This window comes from Thunnus thynnus, chromosome 14 (genome assembly GCF_963924715.1).
Source record: "Thunnus thynnus chromosome 14, fThuThy2.1, whole genome shotgun sequence".
Classification (NCBI taxonomy): domain Eukaryota; kingdom Metazoa; phylum Chordata; class Actinopteri; order Scombriformes; family Scombridae; genus Thunnus; species Thunnus thynnus.
In genome coordinates, this window is record NC_089530.1 from 13491566 (window position 1) to 13504538 (window position 12973).

Consider the following 12973-nt stretch of genomic DNA (forward strand, 5'->3'; position numbering starts at 1 on the left):
CAACTCACTCCCAGCCTCCATTGGTTAGCTGTGCTATTTTAGTGGGAGACGACTGTGGGAATGAGTGACGAACCGTTTCAAAAATCAAGATTTTTCACTAAAAGAAGTGCTGGTCGGTGGATCAGATACACGCAGAATTAAACATCGACTCATAACACTGTTAAATCACCGTATATTGTGTGTATTTGAAGAGTTTTTCGGCCGTTACCTCACTAACTACCTGGTTTGCTGCTTCCCATTTGGTGCTGGAGAGATGCGCAGACGGTAAGAAAATTGTTTTTGACAATTTTTTTTGTTTATTTGTATGATTTCAACACAGATTTGATGTTCAAAATGTAGCATTATCAGGGAAAAAATAGGGTGCGTAGCCTGGGCGCATCGATAGTGAGTTTACTGCGTCCTTTTGGATTTTAACGCATCAGAGCCACAGGATGCGTATCTATCAACACCACTGGATTAATCATGTTAAAAGGAGCAGATGAAGCTCATCATTGACACGAGTAAATATGATAAGTGCAACTTTCATCCACAAGGCAGAATAGAGTCTCAAAAGGCCTCAAATCATCATTTTCCACAACAATTCTGATAAATGATTTATCACTGCTTCCATGAAAGCTCAGTCAAAACTCTGCCAGGGAAAAAGTGTTATGAGCAATAGAATCTATAAAACTGGGCTTACGGTCAAGTAGCTCAGCAAAGCACAAATCAATACTTGGGGCAGGGTTACACTGTGATTGTTAGAGATGTCATGCAATGCTGGCTTGAGAAAACAGTGACACCACGGATTCATTGTCTAGACAAAGTGTGCTGAACTGGTATTTTTCTGCAAACAGTGCAGTCTTTGCATCATTAAGACACAGGGGCATTGTAGAGCGTCTAAAGAAGCCTTTTAGATTAAACTTAAAACCAAGCATGCCTTTACTTAAACAGACAAGAGGTTAGCAAAGTGCTGTCACACACAAACACAATGGAGCTGAACAAACCAGAGGACTGAACAGTAAAAGTGAAATAAGAGGAGCATTGTTGAGCCAAACATGAATTAACTTTAGACAGAACAAAACCTTAAACTCACTCAAAACAACTGCATTAACGTCAGTCATCAATGAATTCAAGACAGTTTTATTTTATAGCAGAAAAATTCAAGTTTGTAATCATTTTAATGTTACTGAACCGAAGTTCAACATACGCCACCTGTTGGTAAGAAAAGTAACAGCAGCAGTTGAGACCTGAAGACGAGCATGTTGATGTGCGCCATCTACAGGCAAAGAAAGTAATAACTTCTACAATTATGACAGATGCCACCTACAGGCAATGACTGTTTCAGCTCCCGTTTTGTGAATTTGTGTTTTTTTGACATTTCTATATCTTTTAAACCTGCAAAATGTACATGTTCTGTTTACTGAAGCATATTTTCTGTTGAATACTGGAAGGAAAACCAAGTGTATAATGCTCTGAGTGTCATCATGTCTCTTTTGTCTTCTGGGTTGCTTTGGTGAGGAATGGAGAGAGCTCCTATGAGACAGCAATGTGGGCTGACTAATATCTGAATTTTGATGCTGAATATTTCAACTATAAATCTGATTGTTACTGAAATCTTTCACATATCTTTTAGTGATTATTAATATGAAAAGCCTTTGATTCTACAGACAATTAAGAGGCTTGAGGTTAAGAAGTCTTTTAAGGAAAATAAACAATTAATTTACGCATTCTTCAAAAGTTACATTCAGCCTGTACTGGACTTGTTCTTACTTCTTACATTATTCTAGTAAAAATACACCTATATGCACTTACAACTTTTCACTTTGAGAGCGTTCCAACACATATTGTGTAATGATGTTGTAATGATCAACACATATAATGTAATGATGTTGCAATGATCAACACAGATAGTGTAACGATGGTAGTTGAAAAGCGTACCTCCTTAGGTAATGATGTTAGCTGGTTTCTGTCACAGTTGAAGTTGGAAAGTCGCTTCAATTTCCCAATACTTCTTGGCATACTCTGTAAAAATAAATAAATCAAAAACAACTATTAAAAAACATTACAGAGTTGCCTATTTTTTACAGAAATTGTCTTACAGAATAGTCTTTCCTTGACTTTTCCTTAGCTGGTGTTTACAACTTATTCAACAGATTGGTTCATTGGTTGATTCATCTATAAAATGAAGACAATAAAGACAGCAAAATCCTGCATATTTCCCAAGTATACTGTAGTCAACTGTAGTCTCTGACAGAGATACAGAGGGGAGGGTGTTGTTCTCTCAGTCTGTTCATTTATTAACAAACAAAACAGTGCACACAGCTCAGAGCTAATGTTTTCAATCAATTCAAAAGCACAGAATTGCATACAGGGCCGCTTACTGTGTCTTTTTCAGGTTCATGTTTTAATTTTTTTTACAATAATGCATTCTTAATCATGGGTGTGTTGGTGATGCAGCTTGTTAAGAGGCACAGACTGATTTCCAGATCAATAATGATTTGATATCATGTGGATGGTGTGAGCTTAAAAGGGCTAAAGTCTTAATCAACTTGTAATGATCTGCTTCTCTCATACGGACTGTGAGTGACAATCTAAATGAACTCTACAGATATTTTAGTAAACTTTTTTTTTGCAATGTTGTTGAATTTATTATATGTACTTTACAATACCACACACTGGTCTTGGAAACAGTTTTTTTTTCCGGTTTGTCTCTATGAGCCAGTTAAGGCCAAACTCTAATGTCATGTAATGTTTTCATTAAACTAGACAGTAATCCAGTTACAAACATACCTGTATCTGGTTCTCTGTGAGCACAAGTTCAGTAAGACTTTCACAGTTCCCAATGCTCTCTGGAAGATAAGTCAGCCGATTCTGATCAGCTTTCAATATAGATAGCTTACGTAGTTTTCCTGCAGAAAGAGAACAAAATATATATTAATCATAATGAACCTTGTTTAGAAATCGATTCACTGGCTGATGAAGCTGTTACTGTGATATCATGGAAAATGTAAACTGGCACACTGGCTAGCCACTGCTGCGTATGTTCCATGAGTTAAAGAGGTTAATAAGATAGCATAATCCTGCTACTGAAGAACTAGGAGGAATCATGTGTTTACCGATGCTTTCTGGTAGAGCATCAATGAAGTTCTGAGACACCAGCAGGTCAGTGAGCGACACCAGGCCTCCTAACTCCCCTGGAAGCCGCTCCAGTTTGTTTTCTGATACATCCAGACACAATAGGCTTTTCATACTGCCCATTTCCTGAAGTTATAAAGCAGAGAATTGTGGTGAGCAAACATGTAACTTTTAAAATACAATGTTATGTACATCTCCTTAAAGCAGTGATGAGGTGTGTAAGTGTCAGCCATTAAACAAGACATTTCTGGCTCCAATTAATTTCTTACTTTCCTTTATAAATTAATATTCAAATGAATAGCTGCACTATATTAAAGGGGACGTATTGTGCTTTTTCCTTATTTTCAGACATATATAAATATGAGGTCACAATGTCGGATATTCATGTTAAAAGTGGCCGACGTGTCAAATAACGAGGTAAACGTATGTAGTAGTAATCCCTGTGTGCAAAAAGCAGCAGCTTCACGCTGCTCTGAACGCTCGGTTTCCAATGGTTTTTTTTGGTCTTTCGGGCTGAGCTGATGTCAGTTTGTGACTGAGCCGCTGAACAAATAGCTCTATGATCAGTTTTTAGTGCCACTAACGAAGCTCCGCTAAGTCAGTGAGGAACATGTTTTTACTTCCTCTAAATTCTTAATAATAAAAGTCTCCTGTTAGTTAGTCATTGATAAGCTTTTAATTTGAAGCATTAAAGCAGGAAATTTTTGGTTTGCATTGATGGTAAAGTTACACAACTCTGATACCTAAAGCTGACCAATCAGAACAGAGTTGGCTCATCGGGAGGGGGGCCTTAAAGAGACAGGAGCTAAAACGGAGTGTAAAAGAAACTGTGTATATTGAAGGGCTGCTTTAAGGGCCAGTATAAGATAAATAAGGGGTTTTTTGAACTGTGAATCATGCCAAGCTACTCTACTGGAGTCCAAAAATACAAATTTAGAGCTGAAATGAGCATAATAGGTCCTCTTTGAGAGAAAAGCATGTATACAATTTGTAGGCCACATAATTAACATGACTCCTAAAAATCACTGTGAGAAGCTTGTGAAGAGAGAGTGCTATGAAAAACAGGGTATGTCTGGTCTTGTGTAGATTTTGTTAGAGTTAATTAAGGGCTGTTAAAGCTATTCTTGCCTTGCAGGGTTTGTATAATGTTTTCTGTTTGGGGACAACATATCAGAGAGATGTCATACAGTATGTGAAGTATATGAATTAATCACTTCAGTAAGAATATACAACATTTTATTTTACTGATTATATTTTAACACTCATTTTGTTCAAAGCCATATATGCACTAGTGCATTAAAATAACTACATGAAACAGTGGTGTTATTATTAATAGAGAGACAATAACAGAATGTCAAATACAAGAAATAAATGGCATGATAAGCTTACTGCAGGTATTTCAGCCAACTGGTTTCCATCCAGCCACAAGTCCTTTAAACTGACAAGACAGCCTATTGTCTCCGGCTGGGTGGGAGGAAGAAATGTAGGAATTGGAAGAGAAAGAACGAAGAAAGTAGGAGCAAAAGAGACAACAACGCAGAAACATATAAGTAAATGACTTAGTTAGATTTTTTTTTTTTCAAATTCATAATGATCACACAGCAAGACATAAGCACTGAAAGTCACTTTAAAGCAATGTTCTATCATACACCTGGTCTATTCCTCCAAATATTTTAGGCTACACTGCTTCACTCAGGAGCATACTGTAACTATTCCACTGCTTTTTAACATCACAGCTACTTGTAATGGGCCAAACATAAATTTAACAATGACATATCAAACAACACAACTTGTAGAGCGATTCTATATATTTAAGATTGCTCATTAAATGTATTAAATGTAACAGAGCTGTTGCAACAGCCTGGAAAACAGTATCATTTTTTAACTGTACTTAATATTAATTATCAAAACTGAGAGAAGAAAAAAATCAGACAATATTCAACAATGTAAATAACTGTATATACAACTGTGGAATAAATTATGAACAAAATCCAACACATGAACAGCAATGTCACTGCAGCCTGACTTTGGCTGATTTGTCAGTAAATCATTCACCCTCAGAGTTAGACCGCTCACAAAAGATTACAACTTAAAACCAAAGCTCAAAGCAGATGGTCATCCTCCCATCTGCGTGATAAGAGGTGAAAGCTGTTCTCGAGGGATGCTAATCTACTTGGGCATGATGAGAACAAGGAAATGGGAAAAAAGTTTGGTTCTGCTCATTTTGTGAGTGCCCATGTGGCGTTCTGCAGAATAAACAACTTTCCCAGCACCTAGAGAAACTTACCAAACTGTATAGCTCATTATTGCCTAGGTCGAGTTCTTCAAGTCTGTGAAGCAGTGATAGTGAGCTGTTGACGACAAATGCAAGGAAAGATTAAATGAATATACAGTCAAAATAAAAGTACAGAGACTTTCTGCTCATTAATCTGTTAACAGGGTAAAGTTGGTCTTTGAAATATTGCTCTGAAATAGAAGTTTACTTTTGAAACACAACATCAAACAACATTTATATGGATACTTACTCTGGTAGGAATGTCAGCAGATTTTCTCTGAGTTCTAGTGATACCAAATTGGAAAGGCTGTAATGACAAGGGAAAGGGAAGATGATTATACGTTTCTGAAAATGCAGTGAAAACATAAACCGTACTCTATACTGTTTCCACAGTATAGATAATATTATCCATGATGTCCTGAGGGTTTCAAAAACATGGGAAAAAAGGGTTTTTTAAACGAGAGCTAAAAATGGTCGTAAAAGACCTCCTTGCAATCAGATATCTGGGAACAGGAAGTACTTTGGAGGTATGTCAGTCTTATCGCAGCCATAAAATCACAGCAGCATAAACAACCACTGCATACTTAAATGAAGAGCAAAATGCCTAAATGGCCGTCAAAGACCAAAGTACAGGGTCAACTGTAAGCCACAGTACTGCACATGTACCCAATTAATGGAGGATTTTATGACAACAGTGCAAAGTCTGTCTTGTTGCTAAGAACACTGACTAAACAATGCCAGATTATTTTAACATTATCAGGTTTTAAGTACCAACCAAACAAAGATTACAATTCAATTAGCTGAGACATTCTTTTACAGTGGTTTTTACAGTTTACATTCATAATATAAGCAAATAAATGTAACCCTGTGAGACTGAGCCCACAGGTTTAACAGAATCTGGTAGTCATGTTTGAACTGGTTCTTAATTTAATCTTCATAAACCTCTCTTGAATGACAAACTGTGCAACACGGCATACAACTGCTACTTTTTTATCTTGCTTTGTTGTAAATTTTTTTCAGCAGATCACCGAGCCACAGATTACAAGACAGATAGAATCTGAACTCTGATTTTAGCCATCAGCTAAATGATGAAAACCGAGTGTCTCAAGTTTATGTGAAAGCGATTTTTGTGTCAGCCAACACTCCCATCTGAGGAGATAAACCACTGATGTCATTTAACCCCCAGAGCATTCATCTTATCCACTTCTGACGAGCCACACCATGTTGTTCCAAGTGTGTTATGGTTTTCATTACCTTCTTCTCCCTGACAGCGAGCAGGCCTTTTCACACTGCGTTATGCAAGATAGATATGGGACATATGTGGGGCACATGCCGTACCATGAGGAAAAGGGTGTGGGGAGACCTCTTGACCTTAAGCTGACTTTGTCGGTGGGAAATGGTATATGTCATAGACGTAACCCCGAGAGACTTTGTGCCAGTATTTTTTTAAAGAGGGCTTCAAAATAAATTCTGTATATGAAAACACTGCAACATTACTACATTACTACCACAGGCTCACGGTTTGAAGGAGGGCAGATCACAGATCAGAAGTATAAAATATTAACATTTCTAATGCTACATTCAGGTTAAAGCAACTGATTGATTTTTGGTTTCAGTTGGAAGCTTATTTGAAGTCTTTTTAATCTTTAGTGTCTTTTGTGTGAAATCTTGTTTAAGTTTTTCATTAGGCTTGCAGTATTATTTCGAAGTCTACAGTGCTGACCTATGAGCAATAAAGGAGCCAAACGAACCATTTCTTGAATTAAAGAGTCAAGATCTCATTCACCAACCACCCATTATCCGTGAGGCATTCAGCAATAATCTTTGTTTTATGGCACCATAACAAGCCAAGACAAATGTCTGCTTAGTTTAGTTGTTTCATCTAACAGTTAAAATTTGCCCCCAACACCACCACCAATAATCGTTAGTGGATCGTCAACACTAGTGGAAGTTTCAACATCAGAAAAAGCAACTTTACAAAACACTCTATATTGACATCTATTTTTCTAATTCTGTTTTTAGCAACAGATTTCATTAACATGATTTTATGTGTTAAAAAGTGCTTTATAAAGAGGTAAAATGATGTAGCAGTAGCAGATGAGAGCTCCTGAGAAAACCATTTAAACATTAGGATATTACAAACATTTCTGAAAAAAGTGCACATCTACAGTCATTCTATCCTCATATTTTGTCTTTAAATCCACTTTGTAAGAGTTTCAAATCAGCTTCCCTTAAATTCCAAAGTTCTACTAAAAACATCCCTCGTGGCAATTTGACCTAAAAGCACATAGTTGTGTTATTAAATCCAGTTATAATTGAACTCAACAATGAAGGGGACTTCATAGCAATAATAATGTTGGCAGACTGTGGATTATATGCCATCTCACAACAAGCTTTTTGCCTTTTATGAACAAAGACGAAGCAGCCAAAGAAAGGACACTGACTGTAGGGAGTAACATGATTGGTATGTTTTCAACTTGAGGGGGAAAAAAACAGCATTTGTCTGCAGTGAGATTTCACAAGAAAATAGTAAGAATGGGTAAAAGGGCAGAAATAAAAATGCAAGAACTTAACAAGCATCTTTTAAGCTAAAAGGAAAAGTGTCACCATATGTTAGTTGGCTGTGTACTGTAGGTGGACTCCAGTGTGTTCAATAATTATATAAAAGCAGAAGCAATGGACAACCCGACCAATTTGCCACCAGTTTAAAGTCATTCACATAGAATAAACACAAGTAAAAATGTAACTGCTCAAGTAATATCTGTTTTTTTACACACTAGACTGTTAAATATCTGTAAACAGATGCCACATGAGGGTGGCATTAAAACAGCTGACATTAACACAACATTTTATTTAATTCAATTAATTTACAGGTAAAATTAATAATTATCCTAGCAAGACCACAAAGACAACAGAATTCAGATAGATGGGGGGACGTTATGTGAAAGACTGTATGCACCTCAACCTTCTGGTTCATCAAGATGCAAAAAAACACTGCGTTTTTAGTCTTGAAAAGATGTAAAATTCTACAAATTACAGACACCCTAAACACAATCTACCAGGTATTAGTCATCTCAGAGTCGGGTAAACATTTTCATTTTTGGTATTGCTAGAGAGTTCTGTGGAAATGTTTTACTTGCCAAGACTAGATGCACTCATTATGTCAGAGCAGATATGATGAAACAATGTGTACACTTACTTTCCAATGTTATCTGGGAGAACTTGCAATGAAATATCATTGATGGAAAGGCATGTTAAATTCCGCAGCTCTGGAAAGCTTTCAGGTAACCTGTAGAAATAAGAGAGAGTGTACGATGTAAAATGCCAATGCAAAAGGAGTACACACAGAATAATCATTCAATATTTTTTAGATTTTTAGATGCCCATATTACAATGTTTCTGGTGCAACTGTAAGTAATCCTGAGCAAGAGTTTGGCAACACTTGAGCCATAAACTTGATGAGTCCATGTAGCATATCTGGCCTCGTAGCAATCGCTCTTTGCCCCCTGTCTTGCAGTTTTTATCAAATTGCTTAATGGAATTTAAGTTGTGATTGCACAGGACCATTTGCTGAGTGCTCCTGGACATTTTCCAGTTATTTGCAATGCATTAGTTACAGCAGACGTACAGTACGTCTCCTCCAAGAATGCACCAGCTATACCAACAGCTAACAATACATCTAGTATCTAGAACAAGTCAATAAAAGTCCCTGTGTTCTGGCCTGCTGATAGGACGTTATGTACCCATGTTCTTCTTTTCTAAATCAACATATCATCTGCTTGTTCAAAACAGACAAACTGCATACTTTCTTTTGTCAAGTTTTGTTTTAAAAACCATTATCCTCTTATATTATATTACATTGTGGACTGGCCAGCTGAGACTACTTAGATAACAGATGCAGTCACACTTTGTTCCAGAACAACAACAATATAATGAATCTTGCATCCTTTGACTGCTCCACTTTGTCTTTCAGCATCCTAAATGTGGCCGTGTGAGAAGAAAAATGCTGCCTGTGCCACTCATTTCATTTCAAATATATTATCGAGTTGCTAAGTGGGAGGGACAGCTGGTTCTGAAAGTGTTTTTCCCCATTCTGTATTCCCATTTCAAATATTTCTTCAAACGATCTCCTCAATATTACTGAAAATAGATACTCAGGACTCTCCCTAATAATGTAACAACCCTAGTTTATATTGTGACCACCAGTTTCAGTTAGTTCAACTTTGTGTCTGAGAAATCATGTTTTGTCCTAATTCTGGCAACGGTGTATGGCTGAGAATAGTACAATACCCATGAGCCCCATATGCCGCTGCTATGGAGAAGATGCCATGGGCATGAATCAGAGCATAATGAATTCAAATGCTTTGTCAGTGAAGTTGTAAACAAATATAAATAAATGCTGAATTCACTCAAAAGTGACCCAGAAATTAAAAGTGAATTGATTGACTCCGTAGATTGTAAAATCAGTTTTCTACACACCATAATCTTTAGCTTCTGTCCGCCTTTAGCGGCACACGTGACCAAATTTTAAGCTTGATGATTGGCTATTTATTGCTGAAATGCACCTTGTGAGTTGTAGTTAGATTCTACCCTGAAATTTTTATGAACGCAATCTTGTATCTTCAACTTTTTACAAAAGAACCAGATATTTTCTAACACAGTTCTTCAGCTTTTGTACTGATGATTTAACCAGGAGAGTTTCATGCCGATCCAAGCCGCAGAAGTGCTCGAACTGTAAGCAATGTTGTCTGTGGGAAAAATTAATGGAAAAATGAAGTTCCTCCCACTTCGTAACTCTATTTGATGTATGTAAAGTAAAGATTCTATTTAATACACAACTGCGTTACAGGGTTTTATATATTTATCAAGCAAACTATTAGCAAGTGTTAATAACTGACCAGCCATCAAAGGTTTTTTAAACATAGGAAAAAGTCACCCAACACACAAAATGCTTAGAGTTATATGTAGAACATATATGTAATTTATATGCTTGAGAAATACAGATGAGCCCTTTAACACAACTCAATTTTATGATTTACAACACAGTGGTATCACATTCCTGCTAAACCATAGCTGTAACTAGACCTTTACTATTAAGCTGTTAAAACAGGACTGATGTGGAAAATTAGGTTACTACTGTGGAAAAAGAGCGTGTGTGTAAAAGCTTGTGTGCACTTTAAAAGTATTGAACACCAATCCCTTTGTAATACTATTCATTGTTGCCTCCTAAACTCTGTACTGCACAGCAATGTGGTTTTGGCCCTGCTGAGGTGCAAATTAGACTTAGTCCCACCAACACAATGAGAAGCATACAGTGATCAATCTGTCAAGGAGGCTGTATGAATGTTCATAATAGCAGGAACAACAACAGGTGATCTTAGATACTGTATGAATCATTTATTATGTACTCCTTGCTTTTGTTATCCCAACATCCATTCCATCTAGAATAATAGGGCTGTTTATTTAGAGGGCGATCAATAAGTATCAAGTGTATATCAACAAATGTGAAATAAATGGTTTAAGCAAACGTTGGCAGCTGAATGTTTTATAATAGAACAATATGAAAGTAATTAATGTGTTTTCCATTTTAAAATACAAACAAACATAATGTGTAAAACAGACTACCTTGTTAATGGATTTCCACTGAAATCTGCCACTTGGAGGGCTTTGCAGTATGAAATGCTCTCTGGAATTTCCATAATATCTGAAAAAGAGAAAAGAAAAATGTTAGGACACTCACTCGATTCAAGACTTAAAAGGTGTTCTCACTCATATCAAACATCTCATATCAAAATATGAAACAATCGAAGCAGCAGTTTAACAATGCAACAGTGCAGATCTGCATGACATTTTGTGGTAATCTAATATGGGATAAACCTCTTATTATTAATTAGTTATGTTACCCAGCTTTCACTCCCTGATATAATCAATTAAACATACATAAAAAAAAAAAGATTTGTCATTTCAAGCACTACCACTTTATTATGACTTGACACAAACAAAACTGTGTGTGTGCATGACTGTTTGCCCTTTCTTTTAACTTAATAAGCCTTCTGAATTTGGTTTCATTTTACAGTCACAATTCTGAACAGCTGCTCTGTTGCAGAAGAAACTCCACCAGTGTATCTTAACTAATATGTCCAAGGCCTATACAAACAACTTTAGAGTTTCTGGCTTATGAAAACCATATTTTTATTATGCTCGTCTATTGCATCAGGTTCACTGATGAGGAGTAAATCTGTCAATGTGATTCATTAGTTGAATTAAGTGCTGTCTTACTCAATTGTACAAACATATTCTCACAGATATGAAGAAAATATGGAGAAATTAATATTATAAATGCTGCATACACAATATTTAAAAATAAAATATGTAACAAATGGGTATGTGTTATGATAATCTTCGCAAAAAACTATACATTATCAATGTTAAATGCTGTGGTGTATCGGTGTTTTCCTGTCTTACCATTTCGAGAGACATCCAGTTCTACCAGCTGCATGAAGTTGGCGATTTCTGGTGGAATTCTCTGGATCTCATTGTCACTCAGCCCAAGTTTTCTTAGTTTCACCAGCTGGAAAAATGGCTGAAAAGTGAAAAGAAACATATTTAGTAAAAAAGATAAAAGGTTTAATCAGTCAAATACGTGAAGGTGAACCACGACTATGCAGAGACCTTTAATGGTTATTATTCTCATATATCCTCAATAGAAACAATCAGTACTTCTTTCTTTAGTCTCTCTGTTTGTCTTGTATAACATTACACCAGTTACATCATGATAACTGCATGGCTGCTCTTTACAGCTGAGTAGACTTATTATCAGTTGTGATGTGGCAACTTTAACTTGTAATGTATTTGGACAGCAAGAAAGAACTTGACAAAATGACTGTAGATGACTTAAGAGGATTTCTGGAACAAAAAAAAGCAAGAAAATGACAGCAGTTTAAGGCATTCTTCTTGTCAAAAGGGTTTAGCATGAGAACATGAATCCAATGATGAAGGCCAGTGTGTGGCCTCAACATGCTTTCTTTTATTATTGTTAGCCAGCTACTAGTTTTTTTAGTTTTTTTATTTCTTTCTGACAAGTTGTGGACAGGACTGCCTAAGTTGGAAATCTTTTTGTTATCTTTGACTGTGTAACTCTTGTGGATCCTTTGGTTATATATTATAGATTAATGACTTCAAATTGTTTTTCGTCTTAAGTTACATTAAAACAATGTTTTCTCTCCCATTTACTTTTAAGTCTTTGCTCCATTTCTGCACCCTTAAATCATAACAAAAAAATGTAAGTTGACCAATTGAATTTGCAGACAAAATAATGAATGTTTGCACATCCACCCTCAGCCCTCTACTATAAATAAGCTGCAATTAAAACAACAAACGTCCTTAATGTGAGATATTTTGACTTTTATTTAAAGATATTCAACAATTCTCCCAACACACTCCTAGTTGTGTCTGTCTCTCCTCTACTGTGCTTTTCTGACGCTATGAGATTGAATATCAGCCCTCAGATCAGCAGATATAATATATATAAGTAACTTATACATTCATGTGGAGTGGACATGATCACAGATAGCTACAGAGATC

General features: G+C 36.2%; 1 protein-coding gene across 1 annotated transcript in view; it reads right to left on the minus strand.

Annotated features, from left to right (window-relative positions):
* Nucleotides 1-12973, minus strand: part of lrrc1 (leucine rich repeat containing 1) — a 28111-nt gene that overhangs the window by 5992 nt on the left and 9146 nt on the right. Inside the window, exons 3-11 of the mRNA XM_067609929.1 lie at nucleotides 11855-11972; nucleotides 11015-11093; nucleotides 8589-8678; nucleotides 5640-5696; nucleotides 5402-5465; nucleotides 4504-4578; nucleotides 3096-3240; nucleotides 2770-2888; nucleotides 1918-2001 (exon numbers count right to left, since the gene is read on the minus strand). Coding sequence (XP_067466030.1) covers nucleotides 1918-2001; nucleotides 2770-2888; nucleotides 3096-3240; nucleotides 4504-4578; nucleotides 5402-5465; nucleotides 5640-5696; nucleotides 8589-8678; nucleotides 11015-11093; nucleotides 11855-11972 — 831 coding nt within the window. The remainder of the gene's footprint in view (nucleotides 1-1917; nucleotides 2002-2769; nucleotides 2889-3095; nucleotides 3241-4503; nucleotides 4579-5401; nucleotides 5466-5639; nucleotides 5697-8588; nucleotides 8679-11014; nucleotides 11094-11854; nucleotides 11973-12973) is intronic.